At 41.1% G+C, this 23,323-nt stretch overlaps 1 protein-coding gene across 2 annotated transcripts in view; it reads left to right on the forward strand.

The window, feature by feature from the left end:
* CUNH10orf90 (chromosome unknown C10orf90 homolog) overlaps positions 1-16,862 on the forward strand; it is a 265,804-nt gene extending 248,942 nt beyond the window's left edge. Inside the window, exons 8-9 of one of the 2 annotated variants that reach the window (XR_015440433.1) lie at positions 11,252-11,412; positions 16,596-16,862. Coding sequence is in view for 1 of the 2 variants with exons in the window: in XM_087185154.1 (XP_087041280.1) it covers positions 11,252-11,309 (58 nt within the window). In the remaining variant the exon portion in view is untranslated. Of the gene's footprint in view, positions 1-11,251; positions 11,577-16,595 lie in introns of those variants that run through there. The other variant, XM_087185154.1, reaches the window with a different exon arrangement.
* The last annotated feature ends 6,461 nt before the right edge of the window (positions 16,863-23,323 follow it).

Genomic DNA, 23,323 nt, shown 5'->3' on the forward strand with positions numbered 1-23,323 from the left:
TCTCACTCCATAACTCTTGCATTTTGCATGCTTGCAAAACCAGCACCATGTAGGTGATGCCAAGGTCTGCTGCCGGCTCAAGCAATAGCAAGGTCCCTTTGGACCATGGTTGCTGAGGCCTCTGAGTGCCTGGATGGCTGAACACTGTGAAATTTTCTAGGTAGTCCTTCTTGAGTGGAGGGACTCTTCTTAAGTGAAAGCTTTACAGTTTTGTGCCCCGGAGCCTTTGAAGGGTGTGATCTTGGTGACTCCTGAGATGCCTTCAAGCCAGTTTTTGTTATTGTCCTCATGCAAAGTACCTGGCTTCTTTTTAATGCTAATCATTTTAGCAACTATGCTCTCCATAGCCCCATCTTTGAAGGCACTTCCTTTTTAATGAAGCCACAAACTTTTCACATTGTTAATTACTCCAGATTTTTACTATAGATCTGGCTAAAAGCAGCCAAAGGTACCCATGCCACTGCCTGAATGTTGGGCTTCTTTGAAATTTCCTTTGCCAGATTAATTAGTCCACTTCTCTTAATCTCAGTCTCCCTCAAAGTCTCAGGACATGGGAAATGTGAAGACAAATTTTCTGCCAGGATGTACCACACATTGCATCTAGACCAACTACCAGAGAGTCCTAATTGTTTCTAACTGAAACTTCCTGTGCCTGGCTTTTACTATCTGTATTCTTATCAGTATTCTGATCTTCTGAGCTCTAATCAAAATCTTCGATCAAGCTCAGCTTACAGTACTCTAAGACTTCTCTAGCAGGCATCTCCAAACCTTTCCTAACTTCTCCCACAAACCAGTTTCAAGGGCTTCTAAAACAGTCACAGCAACAACTCCATTTCTCTGTTATTGTTTAGATCTAGATGTCCTCCCAAAGCCTCATGAGCTCATAGGTGGGGTTTTTGGGAGGTGATTGGATCATGTGGGTGTTATATTCATCAGTGTGGATTAGTATGAGTATATAGCTGATGAGTATACAGCTAAATTTGATGCTGGGAGGAAGTGGGTCACTGTAGAAGTGCCTTGGAAGGGTATATCTCCCTCCCTCCTCCCTTGATGTCTTTCTTATTCCCACTGGCATGCCAGGAGATGTTCTCTGTCATGCCACCCTGCCCTGGAGCCAGCAGACTATGTCCTGAAACCTCTGCAAAGTGTAAGCAAAAATAAACCTCTTCTTGCTTAAATTGTGGGTGTCTCAGTGATGAGAAGGGGCCACCCACCAAAGACCTTTGGAACACACATTTCACAACAACTAGCCCCAGGAGCTGGACACAGAGCTACCTGACTTAATGTTTGCTCTGCTGGGTTTCTGTATTCCTTTGGTCCAATTTCTATCTGCTTCCCTATTCCTCCTTTTTGTAATAGGAATGTGTGGTAGTTAATTGACTAATTGGTAACTTGAGTGGGAATGCTCAGCTATTGGAATCAGCATGTTTGCCCAGGAGGGAAGGTATAAAAGGAGAACAGAAAGGAAGGATTTCATGTTGATTTCCCTTGGAAGAACTGTGTTGCTGCTGATTTCAGCTGCTTTTCTTCAGAGAAGCTTCAGGTGTTCTCTTCACCTGAGCATCCATCATCTTTGCCTTCAGCAAAAATGGCTGCTGTTCTCTTGGGAGGGGCTCTGGTCTTCACCTTCACCTTGGGCATCATCTGATTCTGGGCATGGATTCTTCAGCTTCCAGCACTGGCCTTTCAGTCTGCAGGCTCAGACTCTCTGGCCTTTGGTGCTGACCCATGGGCTTTCCAGTGTAGACTCCTCAGCCATTTGGTGTGGACTTGCACTGGGACATTTCCATGGGCTCCAGGCATTCAGCTGGATTCTTTGGATGTCTAGCACACAGAGAGATCTCTCACACTCTTCCATATTTGACTCTGTGGACAGATATTATCTGCTAATCTTGTAAATTTCTTGTCCTGGGTTAGACCTGTTTCTCTTTCAACAGAACGTTTACCATATGCCATGGTATGTTGGAAGTATTTAACTTTCTTTTTGACTTTTTTATGGAAGTTCATAAGTAAGAATTTGCCTTGAGTCTCAGAAAGATTTTGGACTTGGACTTTTTTCAGCGATGCTGAAAATGTTAGGACTTTGCCAACTCTTAGAGAATGGACTAAATGATTTTTGGATAATTAGATGAATATGGATCTTTCTGGGTCTCCTTTTTGGACCAGGGGTGTAGTATTATGGTTAGATCTAAAATGACCCACAAAGTCTCAGGTTTGGAGGTTGGGCCTTCTCAGAAAATGTAGGTCATTAAGGGTGTGATTTAGAAGGCTGTATTCTTGTCCCTGGCCTCTCCCTTCTCTCTGCTTCCTGGCTGTCATGTTCTGAGTAGTTTCCCCTGCCCTGGATTCCTTTTAACTATGCCATTCTGCCTAGGCATCAGCTGACCATGAACTGAAAGCATGACCCAAAATGAACCTCTCCTCCTTTAAGTTGCAAGTGTCGAGTACTTTTTCCTATCAATGGGAAAATGACTAATACAAGAAATTAATTCTTTTTATAAATCCCTAGTCTAAGCTGTTTTGTTTAGCAGTCCAAATGGACTGAACATTGCTGAATGCCAAAGGACATTGTAAACAAAATTAAAAAGGCAAATGGAAAAGTGGGACAAATACTTGCAACTATGAAGTTTGATAGAAAAATATAGTGAATGATTAGATTTTTTTAAGTGTTATAATAAAAGGCACTTTGGCATTAATTCACCTCAAAATACTCCCCTTCATTACTGACACATTTACCTCATCCTTATTGCCACTTTCTGAAGCAGTTCTGGAAATCCTCTCTTGTGAGTATCTTTATTTTCACTTTTGTGACTGCCTTAATATACTGAATTGATTGAAAACATTTACCTTTCATGATCATTTTGAGTTTAGAGAAGAACTGAAAGTCATATAGTACCAGATTTGGTGAAAGGTGGATGATGACATATTATAATGTTTTTGGAATCTTGTCTCTCCATTAGATGATAATTGGCAGTGGTATTCACTGTATTTTCTTTTCTTGGTACCGGGGAATGAACTTGGGACCTTGTGCTTTCGAGACAGGTGGCGGAACCACTGAGCTAAATCCCCAGCCCTTCACTGTATTTTTTATAACACTTCATACACTCAAGAAGAGAACTGCCAGAACTGCTTCCAAAAGTGGCAAGAATTGTGGGATAATTGCCTTTGAAATAAAAGGAAGGATTTTGAGAAGGATTCATGGCAATTTGTCTTTTACTGTAATACATTTTTCATTTACACATTCATCTTATGTTTTGATCACCCCTTGTGTATGTCAAAGGGTAAAATCCTTTCTAAAGATCAGTGAAGGAAAATACTCCAATGGAAAAAGTCAAAGGATGTGAACAAACTATTGGCATTATGTTTGAATGACAAACATACCAAAAAAATGCTAAGAATTACTTGCATTGGAGACAATTCAGTTACAAATAATGAAACATTTAATCCTATCGAATTTCCCTCCCTTCCTGTTTTTGTTTTTGTTTTTAAAATACAAAGAAAGCCTTTATCAAAAGCTCAGTGAACACATGTGATTTGGAGGAGTGGGTCATTGCCTCCCAGTTCATGCCTTGTCTTAGGAACTTGCCCTGTACCCAGGCCTGCAGCTCCTCCACTGCTTCTCTGATCTACTCACCATGGAGAGCAGCTCCCTGGCCAGGCTTCGGGGTGCCCGGCAGGTTTATATTACAACAGATCAGAGGCTCCTGGGAGCTGAAGGAAGAGTCAGAACTCAGCCTGTCAGAGAAGATTTGCGCCACCAACAGGAGGATGAGACTCTCCCAAGGCTGGTTTGAGCTTCTTGCAGCTGAAGCCCTTGAGGTACCCCCCCCCCCGCCCCCCACACCACACACACCAAGCCTACAGAAGACATGAGGCTTACCTGAGTGGCTTTGAGCCAGTCTGTGCCCCTGGCTACTGAAAAGGTAGTGCTGCTGCCATCTGAGGGCAGTGACTTGGAACCTGTGTCTGGCCCTTGGCAGTTTGTGTTAGGAGGCTTTTAGACAGGGTGCGTTTCAATCCACAACTGCTAGTAAAGGAATTTATCAAAACAGTGACTTAAGATGTATGTCCAGGGACACTTACGGAAATACTAATTTTATCAGTAAAAAAACTGGAAACAAAAGTTTCATAAGAAAGAAATTGTTTGCATCTATAGAATGATATACAAAGCCATGGCAACATATTTATAATAGACTGACATTACAAAGCCTGGTGGTGAAAAAGCTAAATAATATGAACCCTAAACTGGCAGAAAATGATGCTTTCATGCACAAGGGAAAAACCCTGAAAGTATATCACTAAAATCAGCTAATCTCTTCTTTTGAAATAATATCATATTTATAGATTAGTTTATAAGAATAGTACAAAGAATTCCCCTGTATCTTCATCTAGGGTTATGAATTAACATTTTAATACATGTGCTTTATTGTTCTTTATCTCCAAACACATACACACATAATATATCTTGTATGCCTATATAAAAGTTTTACATAATATATGCATAATAATATGTACTTATGTTTTTATGAGCCTGCCTTATGTACTTATGGCACTGGGCAGCAGCATTCACATACTTTTGATTATACCTGGTAAGAAATTCATGAAAGAGGGCTGGGGATTTAGCTCAGTGGCAACATGCCTGCCTCGAAAGTGCAAGGTCCTGAGTTCGATCCCCAGTACCAAAAAAAAAAAGAAAAAAGAATTCATGAAAGAGGACTTATAGAACTGTTTCAGAAATTGACAAGAATGATGGGATAAATGTGTTTGAAACAAGTGGGAATATTTTGAGGGGAATTAATGGCAATATGTCTTTTACTGCAGTACTTTTTAAAAGATTTAAATCTCTATCATATTTCTCAGTCATACATATTAAATTGTATATAATCTATAATTTATATTGTGCATATTTGTGTGTATACATTGAGTAACATAGATGTAATATTTCATGTGTTATATAAAATGGCATATATTATTTTTTTCTTAACTCTTCAGTAGTAATCTGCAGAAATCATACTATTTCACTCCTAGTGTCCCTCATGTTATTTTTATTTTTTGTCTTATTTCTTTATATTTTTCAAATGGTCTACCTTTTTAATTAAACAAAAATAGTAACTCATGTCATCCTAAGAAGTAAATCTCAACTGTTTAAGCTCTTACATTTTTGAAGTAATGTTTAAATTACTGGCTGGATAATAAGTTGACACAACTCTTTTGAAGTCAACTTAGGAATAAATATGCAAGATTTTAAAAGTATGTTTCTTTTGAGTTAATAACCCTGTTTCTGAAACTCTAACCTTACAAGGGTTTTATGTACAAAATGTACTAGCAATTTTCTTTTTAAGAGGAAAAATGTCAATAAGCTAAATGTCTTATGAAATGGTTACAAAAACTAGTATATCCATTTGTATAATAGTTCTATCATACAATCCATTAAAATGGCATCTTTGAAGGACTCTTTCCTCCTGGGAAATACTCAACAACATTATGATCACAGGCAGCATCTACTGAAGGCTTGGGTGGGAAGGGTGTGTGTATGTGTGAGTGTGTGTGTGTGTGTGTGTGTAGAGCTTGTGAGAAGACTGCCTCCCTTCCAGTATGGGAACATCTGCTCTGTAAGCAGACTTACCTTTCCTGTCAGGATCTCAGCGTCTACAAAGAGGCTTGGTTCCCAGGCATTATCTGCTGAGGAAGGGGAAAGCACTATGGCAGGAACTGAGCACAGGGATGTTTTTCAAGGCTGGGCAGAAACCTTATTTTTTCCCACTCTTTCCTAAGGCAGACTTCATGGCCAATGGCTGCCTTCTCTCATACTAAGCTCAGGTGTAACCTCAGGATCATTCTGGACACAGCATTCCTACAAAACACTATATGGATGAAGCAACCCTATGAGACAATCTTATCCACCACCAGAGCTAAGCCTAGAGGTCAGAGAACCAGGGGAGGCTCATGAGGCATCACACCTGGGACACCTTGGACATGAGTGACACAGTGCAGTGGCAGTTGGCAATGATGGGGAGCCACCAGCACCCTGATAGTCAAGACCCACCTCCAAAATCTCAGTTTCCAGAAACAGCGGGGAAAAAATGTTTTTAAACTGTATAAATGGTAATAGTTTCATCTTCTTTCCTTCCCTCCCTGCCTTCCTCCCTCCTTTCTTTCTTTTGTGATACTGGGAATTGAACCTAGGACCTTCTCACTCAGCTACATCCCAGCCCTTTTATTTTTTATTTTGAGATGAGGTCTCACTAATTCCTGAACTGTCCAAGGTGACCTCAAACTTTCAATCCTCCTGCCTTAGACTACCAGAGTGCTGGGATTACAGACATGTGGCACCATGCCTAATGCATCGTTTCACTTTCATTCTGCCCATGGCCTATGTAACCCTCACTGGTTACTCTCAAGCTTCTTTGCAAGGCTGCTTTAAGGACCTGGCAGATTTAGTGCCCTTTGATTCAGTGTTGGTTGGGCAGAAGGGAATGTAGCATGACATAGAAATGACCTAGAAAGATAGGCTGCTGTGCTTGCCAGTCTTCTTGCCAGGGTGCAGGGTGGGTGCCAGGATGTTCTCACTGCTATGTAGAACAAAAGAACCAAGCCCATGGCCCCAAAGTATACAAACTGACCAAAGGGCTCTAGTGTAGGCCAGTGCAGCAATGATGAAATCAGTTGTCTCTATTATAACATATCAAATCTTGCAAAAAAAATCATTTCTAAAGTGAACACAACCATAACTTCTGCTTGAAGAGAAATGAAAATCATTAAAAAGAGTAGTTTTCTCAACCCCTAATGTGCACATAGGGCAGTAGAATGTCCTTAGGGATGTCTCAGCAAGTTCAGAGAGCAAAGATTTAGAAATGGCCAACCATGCCAGGATTGGCAAGAGAGACCTATATATCTGTGTCAGGGTGTCAGACCCAAGGAGCGAGCCAGTGGAAGGCAAAAAGAGAGACACAATCCCCAGGAATAAACCTCCAACTGCAGGTTTTAACTTTAAAATCCGTTTCACTTATAGCAAATGAGATCGGCAAGGAAGTGACATTTTAAAGGTCCCAGTCATGCAGGAATAACAAAGAAAACCATTATGCTGGAAAGAGCAGCTGCACTTTGATGTCTTAAAGGGCAGCAGACAGAGTGCCCAGGTGGGATTAGGGTTGGATTAGGAGCTCGGTCAGGGAGGAGGCTGGGAGAAAGGGCTCTACAGTTTCCGACTCAGCCTGTGGACAGTGTGGCCCTAGAGCAAGTGGAGCCCACTTCTTCCTCAGTGTAGCTCATTCCCCAGACTGAAGGCAAGAATAGGATTTGGTTAATTATTCCAGGATATGCTACCTATGAATGACTGTGAGCAGAGAGAGACCCTTCTGTACCTATCTTCTGCTTGGGAAAGAGCTAGAAAAAGAGCTCTAATGACTTTCTTCTTTATGACAAACATGCTGTGATGGTTTGGGTCTGGATGACCCCCAAAGCCTCATGTGGTCAGAGGTAGATGAATCTGGAATGTGTGATGCTGGGGTTAAGGGTTGTGATTAATAAACTACTACCCGTGAGTGAGTGGTTTAGCACTGCCCTAATCCCAGTAGTCTGGATGGGATGAAAGAGTCAGAATGACATGGTGAAGTTCTCTTGTTGCCTTTGCTACCTTGTGTGCACCATGTTGTTTCTCCGTTGCGATGCTTGTTTGCCATTCCAGCCTTGGAGCCAGCCGATTATGGAGTGAAGCCTCTATGAACTGTAAGCCAAAGAACCCCTTCCCCTTCAACTTTGGATGTCAGATATTTTGTCTCAGCAATGAGAGAAAAGTAACTAACGTAGATGGGCTGTGTGAGACCTCGAAGAAAGCTTTTACAAAGGGACATTTCTTTTCTCTGTGTCCCAGAGGATAAAAATGAACTTCCCACCACTCTGCTGCCCATTTAAGCAGCTACTTGGAATTCAAGTTTTTAAAGAAAATCCAGATCAGAAAATACGCTGTGGCTCATAGTTCCGGAATACTGTATGCAAAGTTGGCACATCACACCTGATGACACCTCCCTTTCTGCCAAGCCTTGCTCATAAGTTGGCAAGAATTAGATGTGCTTATTCTGTGTCAGAGAGTTTCTGTTCTGCAGCAGGTTACTGTCAAATTTAGAATGATCTCTGTGTTTCCAAGAGGCTCCACAATACCAACTGTGTGGCTGCCATTATCACTGGAATGTGGTGTTCTGGTGTTGGACACAGTTCTAGGAAAACCAGGTTTGCATGGTCCATTCCTGGAGATGGCAGCTTTTTTAGAGAAAAGTTGTAAATCATTTGTCAAGAAGGAATCTCCTGAAGGAAACAGTGACTAGCCCCAGATAAGAGGCTGATCTTTCAGAAGTTGCTTTCCAAATGCTTCAATGGGTGCAGCCAGCCCTCCCCAGCTCCTGCTGCTACTGCCACTGCAGGAAGTGGACTTGGAGCTTATCTCTGCATTTTTTGTTTGCTTGCTTTGCTTTGGTTTTCGGTTTCTTTGGTACTGGGGATCAACCAGGACCTTGTGGATGATAGGCAAGTGCTCCAGCACTGAGCTAAACCCCCAGTCCTTTTTATTTTTGGAACAGGCTTTCTCTAAGTTTCCCAAACTGGCTTTGAACTTGGGATCCTCTTGCTGCAGCCTCGTGGGTAGCTGAGACTACCGGCAGGCACCACCATCCCCAGCTCCCTCTGTGTCTTTGCTTGTTCTCCTCCCAGGAAAGCCACAGTAATGTCTTTGCCACTGTATACCCACTCTCTCTGCACAGCCTCCTATCTTCCAGGAAGCAGTCCTGGCCCCTTCCACCAAGTTCCCATGCCCTGTGTGACTGCTACATAAACACTTTCAAGATCTGATTAAAATTTTGTTTTAAGGGACAGAAAAGACAGTTTAGTGACATGGGAAACTGTCTATGTATTCCATAAAAACAAAAACATCATTTATAAGAAATATGTCCAGTATGATCCCAGCTGAATTAAGGTGGTTAAAAAATAAAAGCATATCTGAACTAAAATGTAATCTAGGGATAATAGGGTTGTGGATAGTTTTAGCCTCATTCTTTGCATTTTTATACAGTTTCTAATTTGTTTCTCGTGAATGAATGGTCACAACATAAACCCCACAAATGTAGACTGCTAGAGTTCTGTATGTCAGAAGTTGAGTGGGGCCTCCCCATTGGACAAAAGTTCAGCTGTCAGCAAGGTGAGGCTGAGGATGGAACCACTTCCCACCTCCTGCAGGTTGTTGGCAGAGATCAGACCTTGTGTTGCAGGTTCCCTTGGTCTGTTCCATTCTTACCTTCTGGAGGCCACTGACAGCCCAAGCTTCATGACTCCCTTTCTGCCTTTTCAAAACCAGCAATGGTGAATCAAGTCAACCAAAACCTTGAATCTCTCCTCTCTCTTTGTCCCTTGAGTCTCTATGGTGGGCTTCTCTGCCTTCTTATCCTGCTCTTAAGGAGATCTCTATTTTAAGGTCAGCTAATACTAGCAACCTTCACTCCATTGGCTCCCTGATTCTCTATTGCCTTGTAACATGATATAATTACACACAAACACAGGGGGTCCAGATTATGGGAATCCAACTCCTGCCTACCATAAACATTTAATGAATGAAAAAAATGTAATTGAAAAAAGATCCGGGTCAATGACTCAGGCACAGTGGCACAAATCTGTAATCCCAGCCCTCCGGAGGCTGAGGTAAGAGGATTGCTGTGAGTTCAGAGGCCAGCCCGGCCTACACAGCAGGTTCAAGGCCAGCCTAGACTACATAGTGAGACTCTGTCTCAAACAAACAAACAGACAAACAAACAATAAATCAAGGAGTCTCCACTCTTTTGACTTTTTAAAATATATAATCAGTCTTGGCTGCAAATGGTTCCTCACTTTCTGAACATCAATTTGTCTTTGAAACTCTGGCTTCTTGTAACACTCAACCAAAGTTTCCAATCTGTTGACAAGTTTTCTTCTACTGTACTTTTAGTCTATGAAAGTGACTTCTGTCTGCTTTCTGATTTGTGTTTTCTGGAACAGCCACGACTTCCCCAACTCTGTGTGCATAGTCCTATTTTGGGTGATCCTGTAGTATATATAGCATCTCCTGCCCCACTCCATCAGTCCTGGTTTTGGATGTGACATGCTTGTGCCAGTAGACATGAGAAAACATGACTTGGGAAGAGGCATGAGAAGACCAGTTACCTTGGGTCTTGACCTCTTCTCCTGCTCTTTGGACGTTGAATGCATCACATGGTGTGGCCTGGGCTATCACATGGTGTGGGCTGGGCTGGCCCATGGCGGAATAAGAAACGACAGGGTGTGGATAGATATGTGGTGTCCCGAGTTTTTAGACAAACTAACCTGCCCTCCACCAGCAGTGTGACTGTGGCCTCGTCAAAGCCTCCTGACCACAGGACCCACCAAGCCAGGCTGCACCCAAAGAACAATCCCAGTAACCCCCAGAATCATGAGAAGTGAAAAATATTTCTTGTTCAGAACTGTTCAATTTTAAAGTAGTTTGTTAGATAGCAAAGGTTAATTGAAATACATTTTAAGAAAAATTCATAATTGCAAAAACTTTTAATAAGAAACAAAAGTCACTCATAATTCCATCAAACCAAAATAACCAGTCTTCTGAGTATTTTGGTGTTTTCTATGTTTTTTTTATATTTAGTTAGTCATAAAGCTGGAAAGGACAAAAAAATGAGAGTGAGCAAAGTACTGATGAATAGAATTAGATGATGGAAACCCACACTGAATTTATATACAATTTTCTTTAAATATTGCTTCTTTTATTTATCTAATTACCGTTATTTTATGTCATTCACAATTTGTGGGAAGTATAGCTTTCCTTAACGTGGTAACATCTTTAAAACATTCCCTAATAGTCACCTTATTAAATAATGTCACCTGTATAAACCCTTTATCAATGTCTGTACCTGTGAATTAAAGCAATGCAAGGATTCAGTATAATTGATTTAAAATGAAACAAACCTTTATTGGCTATCTTACATTGCTCAATTTTTTTTCTGAATAATTTTCTAGAGCTTGAGCTTCAGTTGGTCTGGTTTGGCCTTGGAAATAGGAAGCAACTGTTGCTACCCCAGACTTCCTGTGAATGGATACTTTCCTTTGCTCTAGGACAAGAAGTGGCAGAGTGGACAGGAAGAGCAGCTGATCACCACAGCTGCTGAAGGGAGTCCCTTCCTGTGCATATATTGCTTTTCAGCGTACTTGAACCAGCTTAACTCAGGCCTTCTCACTATAGGGACATCAATCCAGCGGGGCAGAAGGAAGAGCAGCCTCCTACACAGGCCTCATCCTAGGCTGCAGGCCTAATAGGAAGGCCTGGGCTATCAGAGAGGATGGGCCATTCTGCTACGCTTTCAGATTCATTCACATCTGAGTCCCAGGAGAAGAAGGGACTAGGTGAGTGTAACCTACTCCTGTCACTGCTAGTGTCACTTTCAAGAAGCATGGCTCCAGAGGCACAAACAAATCCATAGGAGATCCAACTCTTCCTTTGGGAGATCTAATCATAACATTCAGGAACTTACAGCCCATTCTTCAGAGTCCTCCATTTTCAATACCCGCCTACTCAAGCTGTTCTCTACCCTCAAATTAGGTACCACCCCTTCTCAGTCCCCTTCTTCCCAGCCCCCCCCCCCCCCGCCCCACCGGCCCAAGCTCTTTCTTATGTAGGTAGTATCTAAAGTCAGGAACATCTGGGCTTCTAGGTGAAATCTATCTTGCTGGCCTTTCTCCCACCCTTCTCTTCCCATCCCTTCTCCTGAAGCCAAAGCCCAGGAGTCTGTCTGGATCAGGCAGGAGATATGTGGCCTAATCATATAGGAGTTTTCTTTCCTTGGGGGCTGAGGGGAGGTAAGTATGAGAATATTGAGAACACTCCCACTGTAATCACTTTTTCAACCGCAACTGATAAGAGCTATCTTCACTAAAATTCCAAGCAAGTATTGGGAAACAAGACAGCCTGACTGGGATAGTGTGTCATGGTTCACTGTCAGAGCCCAGCACTGGACATCTGGCCCCTGCAAGGTTTCCTGTGCACAGTTTAGAGGAGGCAGAGCAGAGGGCTGTGCATGGTGAGGGCTGGGGACAGGGGAGGCAAAGCACATTTGCTCAAAAGCACACATATGACAATCCTAGGGATAAGTTGGAAGTAAAGGGCTGAGTCGTGTTCCCTCAGTCCAGAACATGCAATAACAAGCCAGACAAATGCAGAAATGCAGTAGGAACGCAGCCTTTCTCATCTCCAGGCTGATGTGACTTGAAAGAACCCCAGTGATACTAAAGTTACACTAATCCCACTTTCCTCAGGCTCTTACAGCTCCACTCTTTTAGCACTTCATGTCTCTTTCATTTACTTTCTTTTTTTTTTTTTTTCATTCTGCAGCAGCCTCTGCATCTAGATATGCTCACAAATTGCTCACAATCCAAGTTGTAGATGTCAGTCTACTGGTGTAATCATTTTGCAGAAGTTCAGTGTAAGGCAAATATTTGCCTGAAAGATAGACCTTTTAGTTTAATTGCTGGTGGTTACAGTGCGCTACACAGGCACCCAGGTTATTTTAGTCTAGCAGTTCTCAATTCTCAATCCCCCCTTATACAAATGTCAGTCTTTCTGTGGACATGTCTATTAGAGAAATACAAAGTGGCATCTCCAGGATAATTCTCCTGATGTGTAAGCCCAGAACAGGAGGTCACTGCTGAGAATTGCTCAGGCAGAGGTGGAGCTGAGCAGGTACAACATTTCCATCCCCTCAAGACTTCACACAGAGGCCACGACAGGCCTTGGCAAGAACTAAAAATGCACAGTATGTAAATGCTGTGTTCTGTGATCACGGCAATATGATGGTCCCAGGGGAAGAGGTGAACTTTTCTAAACAGAGCTGCACTAGACTAGGTGGTGTTATGGCTTGTATCTAGATGTCCTCCCCAAATCCTTCATTCAGTAATAGGTGGGGAGATTCAAAGGTAGCTGGATTAGGGTGTATGAATGTGGATCAAGGTGTGATCCTGGGATTAAGGGTGCCCCACTCTGAGTATTGGTGGCACCAATCAGAAGGTATGTAGCAGCTTGCTGCTGCTGCTTTTGATGTTTCGCTGCTTGCTGTTTCACTCCCTCCTGCTTGTTAGCATTCAACTATTTCTCCTCTGTGATGCCCTCTCCCATGTCACCCAGCCATGGAGCAAGCTGACTATAGGCTGAAACCTCTACAAACTGTGAGCTAAAGAAACCTTTCTTCCTTTAACTTTGGGTGTCAGGTATTTTGTCTCAGCAATGAGAAAAGTAACTAAGACAGGTGCCAGCCATGGCAGCTTCCTCCTTCAGCCCATCTTGCTCCTTCACTCCACCAGATCCCATGCAAAAGAAGCTCTGAAGATGGAAAACATCTTCTAGTCCAGCAATGGTGAACCTTTTAGAGCTTTCAATGACAAACAGCCTGCTGCTGCACATGTGCCATAGGTTTGCCACCACTGTCCTAGTCCCTGGGAACTCTAGAAAGTTCAGGCCAAATTCTCCCTGTGTGTTATAGCTATGGATTTCATATATACCCAGCAGGTAAGTAGACTTTAAGCTTCTAAGAATATTAGTTCATTAATTCATTCAGTCATTGGTTGAGTCACACTCTATGACAAACACTGGGATCCCAAGAAGAATAAGACACTGCTCCTGTCTTGGAGGAATTTAGATTCTAATGAGCAGAGATAAGCAGAAAACAAATGCTTCTGTTAGAGGTGATAAGAGTTGTAGCCAACATATGGAGAAGGTGCTGTGGGAATTAGAGGAGGGAGTACAAACTCCACAGAGAACAGGATATATCAGAGGGTCCCAAGACAGGACGATACCAGAACAGTTAAAATTGTGGCAACCCCAAGTGTCCACGAGAATGTGAAGTAACTGGGATTCTCACACTGTGCCAGTGGGGGTGACAATTTGTAGTTGCACTGGTGACTCTTCAGCTGTTACCTACTAAATGTAAGTGTATGCTGATCCTATGAGGTAGCAGTTCTACTCTTGGGTTCATACTCAAGGAAATGGCATGCAACTATATTCACAAAAGTTAAAAACTAGAAGTCCACAATGTGGGAAAAAGTCGTCACCTGCTCTTCCTCAGACAAAGGTCTACCATCTCGAATCTATAAAGAACTTAAAAAGATCAGACCTCCCAAACTTAAAGACCCAATCTGAAAATGGACATCTGAAATAAACAGACATTTCTCAGACAAAGAAGTAGAAATAGCACATAAATACATGAAAAAATGTTCAACATCACTGGTCATTCGAGAGATGCAAATGAAAACAACGCTGAGATTCCACTTCACTCCAGAAAGAATGGCTGCTATCATGAAATCAACCAATAACAAATGCTGGTGGGGCTGTGGGGAAAGAGGAACCCTGCTCCACTGCTGGCAGGAGTATAGACTGGTGCAAGCACTGTGGAAATCAGTATGGAGATACCTCAAAGAACTAGGACTGGAAGTCCCATTTGACCCCGCTATTCCACTGCTGGGGATCTTCCCCAAAGAATTAAAAGAATCATACCACAGTGATATATGTGCGCCCATGTTCATAGCAGCACTGTTTGTAACAGCTAAAACTTGGAAACAGCCCAAATGCCCATCAACTGGAGAATGGATAAAGAAAATGTGGGGTTTTTTTTTAATAAAATGGAGTTACTCAGCCATAAAAAATGAGAAATTAGAGACATAGCTAAGTGAATGCACATTGAGGTGATACTCAAGTGAAATAAATAGGACACATGTGTAAATACCGAATAGTTTCTCTGGTGTGAGAAACTGAAAGTGTAAATAAGGACTAAAATGTATAATACATAATGTGAAATAGGAAGAAAAGGGGCAAAGGGGAAGGAAGTGGGAGGGCTAGGGGAAAGGGTAGAAGGGAATGGGATTAATATGAGAAAATGGAAGAATAGGAACAAAATCTTTGTAAATAGGGAGGAATGGAGGGGTTGAAGGGAGGGCTGGGCAAGGGTGAAAAATAAGAACCAAGAGAGACTACGTAAAGGTGCAAATTTCCAACAATGAATGTCATTATATTGTATACCTAAAATGTACCAATGATTAGAATGAATAATCGATAATGCGAAATAGGAAGAAAAGGTCCAAAGGGGTAGGGGTGGTGGGAAGGGCAGGGGAAAGGAAAGAAGGGAAAGGAAAAATGATGAGAAATGGACAAAATGGAAATAAAGTCTTTGTAAATAGGGAAGGGTGGAGGGGGTGAAGGGAGGGCTAGGAATGGGGAAAAAATAAGAACCAAGATGCATTATGTAAAGGTACACTTCCCAATGAGAAATGTAATTGTGTTGTACACCTACAATATACCAATAAAATAATTTAATAAAGTGAAAAATAAACTGGAAGTGACTCAAATTTCTATTAAGTAGGAGGATGTATAAATAAGTTGAGATATATTCAGACAAAGGAATACTATGCAGCAACAAAAAGAATTTAAGTGTGAGAACTTAGTTCAATCTTTTTCAAGGGAAGTTTTTTCTTAACTTATTAATTATGAATATAATTTTCAAGAATATCAAAAAAATAGAAGGAAAGTAACATCCACACTAATCAATGAAATTTAACAGTAGTTAATATTTTGGCATATTTGCTGCATTATTTTTCTGAATTTGTTTTAACCATCTTACTATGGAAAGTTTGAACATTAAAAAATAAAATGAGTAAAGGATGATAATGTACTCCCCTGTACCCACCACCCAGCCTCAGTAATTAGGAAGACATGATGAGTCTTGTTTCAGGTGTATCCCTTCCTCCAGCCCCAAATTATTTAGAAACAAATCTCAACCATGACATCATTTCATGAACAAGTGTTTAAGTGGATATCACTAAAAAAAGGTCTCTTTCAAAACATAACCATGAGACTAGTATTAGTCCTTAAACAATTAATAATGTCTTCATATCAAATACCAACTCTTTGTTTACATTCCTCTCATAAAAGATTTTTACAAGTTGTTCAAGCCAGGAACCCTACAAAATCTGCATACTGCATATTGTTATTTTAGAAAATTATTTATACGATAGGTTTCCTTCTAGTGCTTTTTCTGTTTGTTTGTTGAAGAAACAAGGTTGACACAACTTTTGGTCAGTTAGTAGCTGCTGCTGATTATTCCTAGATCTGTGATTCCATCTGTGGTTGCCAAATGTGATAACCCTCATTCTATAGTTTCTCCTTAATTTCTTACCTGGCCTAGTTCTACGGGGACTTCCTCTCACCAGTCATTCGCGTACCCTAAGACAGGGTTCACACAGAAAAGTCAGGGTAAATCCTCAAATCTCATGAGCCTGCTTTGGAAATGATGACTTGGTCATCTAGCATCCTGAGCAACCAAAGAGATATTTATTTTTCTATTTATTCTAATGAAGCCATGAGTATACATTTGGTGTATTTCAATACAGTAAGTTGTTATTACTGAAATTGTCCAATCTTTGACTAGTGGGACATTAGGTTAGCTCCTTGGTCCCTTTGACATGATTTCAGCAAACTTTGATAGCCTCTTTTCTTCTGATATGATGAGATATTTTAGGGTCACCTTGTATGTTTTTTGCTTCAGACCTGGAATCACCTGTATCTCCAAGAAGCGGCGGTTGCATTTAGAGGAAATGGTACAAAGAGACCACAGTGTGAGTTCTAGAAGTATTTATTATTGGTGGGTTGGTCATTGTTTCCAGAATATTTCACTGTATAAAGCTAGAAAGTGTCTTATTTTTTGAAAATAAATTTGAGTTTATACAAATACTTTTAATTGGAATGTAGGAGGTATTTTTCTTGATTCAATCAATTTTAAATCTCAGAACAACCACCCCAACCCTACAGCCAATAACATGATTGTCAGAAACAATTTATCTTGTTATTTCTTCTCTATATTCTTTTTGTTTTTAGAGTATGTTTTACTAAGGACATAAATCAAATTAATGTTTAAAGTCACATGGAATTGTTTCTTTGTGGTTCTGCCACAAATCAATATATATCTAGGATCATTTGTTTTATTTTACCATTGATTTCTAGAAACAGATTTTTTAATTTTCAATTTGTTTGTGAAAATATTTTCATGCTTTCAAAATCAAAGCTATAAACCAAAATATATTCAAAGCAGTCTGACTTTTTCCTTTTCTCTATATTTTGATCCTTTTGTCCCCTTCTACAGAAGGAGTTTTAAAAATATTTATAGTTTATTCTTTTACTTAAAAGCAATATAATAATAATACAGTGTTACCCACATATATTCATATCACTACTTCTTGGATAAATAGCATATTCTACACACTCTGCTTCAGCTACCTCTTGAAACTATAATGTTAACAATTTTTACACTGGATTGTAGTATCATTTTTGGCATTTATTGATTAAGAAAATATTTAAGTAGGACACCCATGTATAAATACTAAATAGTTTCTCTGGTGTGAGAAACTGAAAGTGTAAATGAGGACTAAAATGTATAATACATAATGTGAAATAGGAAGAAAAGGGGCAAAGGGGAAGGGGAAGTGGGAGGGGTAGGGGAAAGGAAAGAAGGGAATGGAATTAATATGAGAAAATGGAAAAATGGAAACAAAATCTTTGTAAATAGGGAGGGCTGGAGGGGTTGAAGGGAGGGCTGGGCAAGGGTGAAAAATAAGAACCAAGAGAGATTATGTAAAGGTGCAAATTTCCAATGATGAATGTCATTATATTGTATACCTAAAATGTACCAATGATTAGAATGAATAATTGATAATGCGAAATAGGAAGAAAAGGTCCAAAGGGGTAGGGGTAGTGGGAGGGGCAGAGGAAAGGAAAGGAGGGAAAGGAAAAATGATTAGAAATGGAAAAAGTGGAAATAAAGTCTTTGTAAATAGGGAAGGGTGGAGGGGGTGAAGGGAGGGTAGGAATGGGGAAAAAATAAGATCCACGATGCATTATGTAAAGGTACAATTCCCAATGAGAAATGTAATTGTGTTGTATACCTACAATGTACCAATAAAAGAATTTAAGAAAAAAAAAGAAAAGAAAATATTTAAAGATAAAACAGGACAATGCATTCAGTAGTAGTTTTAAATAGAGTTAATCGTTATGTATTGATAAGTAGTCCACATGTCTGTTCAGATTAGAGTAAATAATACTTGATGCAAATGTTGATTTGAGTTGCCTAGACAATCAGAAAACCATAGAAGAGCTACCATTTTTCCTTTATACTTCCCCTTTAAATTCTGGAATAATTTCATATTTAGGAAAAGTCATAAAGATAGTACAGGAAGTGCTTCTATGTCCCTACCTATTTTCCCCTATTGTCCACATCTAAGATACCATGGTACATTTGTCAAAACTAAGAAACTGGTGTTGATATGTTACTATTAACTAAACTCCAGATTTAAACTCCTATTTTACTATTTTTTTTCCACCAACGTTCTTTTTCTGTTCCCAGATCCAATCCAGGACACCACATTGCATTCGATATCTTTCCATTCATTCCTAATCGACCTGAAAATCTATCAGTGTTAAAGAATCCTTCCATTTTATAAGTGGTAAGAGGCAGAAACAAAGGAGCTTACTGCCAGCAGGATGATCATAGGGTTTAAGTACAAATCTGAGTAGAATTTACTTTTATTACTGGCAGTATGGGTTTGGGGGAGAACATGTAAATTCTGCAGTTAGGCATACCTGGGTTTCAGTTGTAATTTTGGTTTCTACTTACCAGTTGTGAGGCTTTGAGTACTTCATTTAATATCACTGAGCCTTAGTTATTTTTTAAAATCTGTAACAGGAAACAAAACTATGCCTTGTGGGACAATAGGAAACTTTATACATACCATATGTGAAGTGTTTTGGCCATACTAAGTGCTCATTAAGTGGTGATGACCATTATCATAGCATTAATGGTGGTCAGGCCTAACTAGCACTCTGGAACTGGATGTCTGGTCCTTTACTATCCAAAAAATAAATCTCTCTTGTAAAACAGATATGTAATTTTTATTCCACAGGCAGACTGTGGGATAACTGCTCAGATATGCAGCCTCTGATTAGAGTGACACTAAACAGAGTTTGGGGGGCCTTTGCATCTAAATCTCCCATGACTCACACATGAGTTGCCTGCCTTCTGTCTGGGAGAGGAGGCGATCCACCAAGAAGCACTGACATTATTCTGCAGGAATTCTTCCAGAAAATAACCATCTAATAAATTAAAAACACATATATGTGTTTTTATTTTTGAAAGGACTGTTAATAGTTTTTAAAGTATCCTCTAACAAGCTTTTTGGCGTTGTGGGGTGTGTGTGTGTGTGTGTGTGTGTGTGTGAAAACAGACCCCCCCCTTTGTGGAAAGTTGCTTCAGCCTTTTTCCTGGGGTGTGTATCTGTAGGTGCTGAGCATGTATTTCTTCCTCTTCTTTTTTGTCAGAGCTTCAAAAGACTGTGTCACTTTTTACAATGGAACTTAAAAGTGGGTCTGTAAAAAAGACATAAAATAGGTCAACTGCCATAAATCTAAGCAGAAGAAGGAAGTAGGGTTCAGATCTGTGGACTTCATGTTTGGACCCCTGGTCCCTGTTCTGCTGAGGCCTAATGGGCCACTTCGGGGGTGGGGTGACTCCAGATACCCTATGTGCCGTGGCTGGTTGGTTGCTTGCTTTTTTCTTCTCCAGGATGGAGATGGTTGGTGCTGGCCATCAGGACTGTACTGGCAGATTTAAGCCTGATGCTCATGAAGAAGGCCAGCCTGGGGTAGGGAGAAGCATTCTGTTTGGGGATGAATCAGCAGGGTACTTTCTTTCCTCCATGGATAGGTGAGTAAGTGGCTGGTTTTGAATAGCAAAACCATAATATTGGATCATGCTTCTGGTATTTCAGTGCAATGGAATTGGATGTGGAATCCAGTTTCCCAACCCTCCCACCCAAAGTGATGCCATAGTTCCTTCCATGGTGCTGCAAATGTGCCTACAAGGATTAGGCCCCTGGGATGGCTTTTACCTTACTGTGACAGTCCCTTCTTTATGGATGCTACTTCTTCCTTAATGCTGTGGGTCATTTTTCCCTACAGTACAAGAGACTGTCTATGCTTTGCCTCCAAGAGAGACAGCATTTTCCTTATGGTTCAGGGTTTTGATTTCCCAGGACCAGATTTTGTAAGGCGTCCTGACATTCTGTCAGGTGAAAGGGGCTCTCTAGTATATGAGATTGTGCTTTTTTAAAAAAATCAAATTTGATTTTGTGTCCAGGTCTCTTCCATGTGACTTTCTAAGTTATTACTGACACACATTTCTGGTTTCAGATTATTCTGACTCAGGCTTCTATTTATTTTTTCCATTGTTGGCAATATTCTCAAGTAACCACAATCCTTATCCATTGTCTGATTACCAGAACAAAACACAGTTTGAGGTTGTTTGGAGCCTTAAGAGGGTTCCATTTTGTTTCTATTAAATTTAAAAATAGGACCAGAAGTAATAGACTTAGTTAAAAATCAAGGATTCTAGAAAATAAAACATGTCCCAGTACAGAGTGCTGCTCTATGAAAATCAGTTCTAACTTGATTTGCAATGGTAATGGGCCTTAACTGGAATAATTAGGGAGGCTATTGGGATAATGGTTGGGGAGAGAAATGAAATATTGTCCACTTATCTTCTTGGACCTCAGCAATAAATACACTTACATGGAATCACTGTTCTTGAGCCTGGATTGGAAAACTGTATAGAAAGGAAAATTCTTAAAGGGCCAAGTGGGAACATAGTTGCACACAGACTCATTTACTTACTCAACCAGAAATTGCTGTCCCTTGTCCTTGCCAGGCTCTGGGCTTGGCACAGGGATATCATATATAATAATGAGTAAGATAGAGGCCTCCTTCCAAGGGGATCTGTCGCCCAAAGCAGACAGGTGTGCACAACATTAATTATAATGCTGAGTAGTAAGTGCATGTTAGCAGTGACTAAACAGAGCTGTGAAGGCGAAATAGTTTGCCTGAAGTGGTAGAGAAGACATCACAGAGGAAATGATATTGGAGCCTTTCTGACCTTGCGAGAAGCATATGGAAAATCACAAAGTGTTAAATATTTTGCAGATGCTTGGTGAGAATGAGAAAGGGGAAAGAGATGTGCCTGGGAACTCTGATTCTGGTCTAATGCCCCCAAATTTTGACAGTGAGGACCCACCCACATTTTGTCAGATCTTTCTTTTTCAAGTACCTTGCATAGCAGTAGTTGGAAAGACTGCATCAGGAGTCCCCAGCCTAGGTGACTGTCTTCAAGAAGAGACACTATGATTACCTAACCCAGTGGACAGGAGGTAGAAAGGACAGGATGGCTAGTTGGAAGGGTGTGGCTGAGGGAGAAAGAAAGGGACCAAATACCACTGCTGAGTTTGAGTCCAACATCAGCAGGGAAGAAATGAAATAGAAGATCCTTGGAGTCAGACGGACTCAGTCCCCAACCCCAGCTAAGCCACTACTCAGTTTTGCATTCATGGACAAGGCAGTTCTTGGAGGCTCATTTTCTTCCCTCCAGATGGGAAGAGTCCTTAATGGGGTTCATGAGGGTGATGAGATTTTGGAGACCCAGAGTGGCTGCCGGGTAGCAACTGTCTATTAGGATTATTTTCCTTAGGCTCAAAGCCATTCTCTGTATCATATGAGGTTTTTGAAGACAGGGACTATTGTCCCCTTAATCTTTGGGGATGTTTACTCAAATTTTGGTTCTTAGTTTTTCAGCCCAGCCTAGAAAAATAAAGATGAAAAATGATTTGTGAGTATGGTTGAGGACTATTAGAGGAAAGGCACACTAGCAACTCTAGACTCAGGGGAGCAGCAGCAGACTGACCCTGCTGATAAGTGCTGGTGGGCTTATGGCAATAGATCCTATTGTGTGGGGAGCTGGTGGAGATAAAAATTCCAAATGCCTGGAAACTGCTAAAAAGCTAAAATTACATCAGATCTCATACCAGAGCTTAGTGTAGGAGGAAGAACAATTGGTCCCAGCCTTAAGACTTCTGGATTGTTTTTTTCTGCCTGGGTTCATGGAGGGGTTAACAAGAAAAAGGAGCCCTAGATAAATGCCCACCAGGATGCAAAACTGAGAAAAATAAGCGGCACAGAAAACTGAGATCCAGGAAGTAGATTGAAATAATTATGGTGAAGGAGGGCTGCATGTGCTACAAGTAATACCGGGCAGTAGATGGGATGGAAGTCCAGCCATACCCATCTCAGAGTAGCTGACCTCCTCAGAACCTCCCAGAATTATTCTTATTCATCTCCAGAATAGAAACTAGGCCAGGCCTCCACAGAGGGTTAACAGTCCCAACTGTGAAGAGACCCGACCAGAAGCAATAAAGCAGCCTTGTGCCTCCCTTGGCCTCATGCAGACCCTTCTTGGAGCTCTGAGACCACATTTGGCCTCTTCAGTTTAAGAGAAATCAAGAAATTGGACTGGGTCCAAAGGAGAACAACAAACGTGATTAAAGAGAGTGAGAACAGGACCCAAGAGTCACGTTAAAGAAATTGGGGTTGATTTGCGTAAAACAGTAAAGATGAAGTGGGAACTGTATTCAAGTAGATGAGTAGAGACCCATGTCCAGTTATTTCCCAATTTCAACAGCACAGAATAAGAAGTAAATGGCATCATCTGCCACCCGAGAGATTAGGTAAAAGTGGAGTTTCATAACACATGTATGGCTTGGAATGACCTTTCCTGTGGTTATTGTAAAGTAGATCCTGCCTCTTCTCCCAGAGGAAACCTGCTGGAGGCCAGATACAGACTCCTCAGCTTGTCCCCCAAGTGCCTTCAAGCTTTCCCTAAGCCCACCAACCCTGCTTTCCTGGCCCCCCAGGAACCTATACAATCTTTCTGGGAGCAGAAATCTGGGCGGTGGGAGTATCTTGGTCTCTCCACCTAAGACCTAAGACACTTTGCTTTTGATGCATTTTAATATACAGCCACTAGCAAAAGCTTGCAGGTTCTTTGGCAGCTGGAAAAACAAATGGCTTGCAACTTTCAAAATGGCAGTTTAGATCAGATTGGTGTGTGACTAATTGTGCAGTAAGGATGCTCAGAGGAATTTGTGCCACTTCATGCATGAGACAGTTTTTTGCTTTGGCTGCTCTGGCTGCTGCCATACTAAGTTACTATTTATCACTGGAAACTCAGCAACCACTCAACTCAACCATCTGTCCCAGTGGAACAGAGTTAAGACATAGTGCCTCCAGAACACCACATCAAAGACAGATTTAGTCAGTTGAGGTTCCACACACTTATAATCCCAGCTACTCAAGATTCTGAGGCAGGCAGATCATAAGTTCAAGGTCAGCATGGGCAATTTA

This window comes from Heterocephalus glaber, unplaced genomic scaffold (genome assembly GCF_053883595.1).
Source record: "Heterocephalus glaber isolate CG9 unplaced genomic scaffold, H.glaber_assembly_v1.0 deba00001497, whole genome shotgun sequence".
NCBI classification, from domain to species: Eukaryota; Metazoa; Chordata; class Mammalia; order Rodentia; family Bathyergidae; genus Heterocephalus; species Heterocephalus glaber.